The sequence below is a fragment of the Argiope bruennichi genome, chromosome X2, assembly GCF_947563725.1.
Source record: "Argiope bruennichi chromosome X2, qqArgBrue1.1, whole genome shotgun sequence".
Lineage (NCBI taxonomy): Eukaryota > Metazoa > Arthropoda > Arachnida > Araneae > Araneidae > Argiope > Argiope bruennichi.
In genome coordinates, this window is record NC_079163.1 from 74,573,431 (window position 1) to 74,574,446 (window position 1,016).

The window sequence follows — 1,016 nt, forward strand, 5'->3', positions numbered from 1 at the left end:
AAATAATAAAAATATGAATTAAAGATTTTAATTTAGTTTTGTATTATAATTAAGAGTTTTTTATTGCCAATAAGGCACTGCAATGTTATTTTTTATGTGAATACACACAGAAAATATTTATTCTTTTGAAATACTTAACTGTCGGTATGCGTTTTAGAAATCGTCTGAATTAGAAATTTAAGAGATCGTCTGCATTGGGATTCCTTGCATTTTTTGTAATTCTTTTTCTGATCTGTCGGTTTCCTTGATAATTCGTTAGGTCGCGAATTGTTCAAGAACGGGTATGTGGTGAATGGAATGGCAGGAAATATTTTGAACCTGCAGAATGGATGAAGGGTGAGTGGAATATATATATTTTTTACTAGTTGATGAAGTTGGAAAAAGGATGATTGTTTGAAATTTTTGTATGGAAAATGGTTTGACTGCTTTCTCTTCGTTCTTCCTTTTCTTTTGATTATGTATTGCTCCTGTTATCCACACAGTCCTTATGTTCAATGAGCTAGTGAAGCTACTAGGATCCCACTCCGGCTGCTAGCGAAGCCGCAGGATGTTTTTTTAAGTTAAAAAATTTTGCCTGATGCCTTCTTCAAATGCCGAAGGCATCGCATACTCTAAATTTTACTCTCCACACAACAAACCGGCGCAGCCGGTTTGAATAACCTCTTTATTTCAAAATTGTTAAAATAAGCAGCGATAGTGATCCCAAAGGTTTAAAAAAAAATCTCAGATAAAGCAATACTTATCAGTAAAAATCGTATTTTTAATGCAGAAAGTGGTAGCCGTAACTGTTTCTCAGAAGTTATTGTTTATTTTGTCCGCCATCTTTATTGGCGACTTGGCATCCTTGACGCAGCAAGGGGAACACTAAACTACACTTTTACCTAATTTGTTTCAGAAGAAAATTTTTAAAAAACATGAACGAAGATTTGCATAAATTTCGTATATATTAAGGATCACAGATAAAGAAACGAATCATAATATGTTTTTCATTTTTTCTTATTCATTTTGCTGCATGT

At 33.0% G+C, this 1,016-nt stretch overlaps 1 protein-coding gene across 1 annotated transcript in view; it reads left to right on the forward strand.

Annotated features, from left to right (window-relative positions):
• Positions 1-221: 221 nt before the first annotated feature.
• LOC129960670 (FMRFamide-activated amiloride-sensitive sodium channel-like) overlaps positions 222-1,016 on the forward strand; it is a 78,169-nt gene continuing 77,374 nt past the window's right edge. The window contains exon 1 of the mRNA XM_056074225.1: positions 222-336. Within this exon, the coding sequence (XP_055930200.1) occupies positions 326-336 (11 nt within the window). The 5' untranslated portion in view covers positions 222-325. The remainder of the gene's footprint in view (positions 337-1,016) is intronic.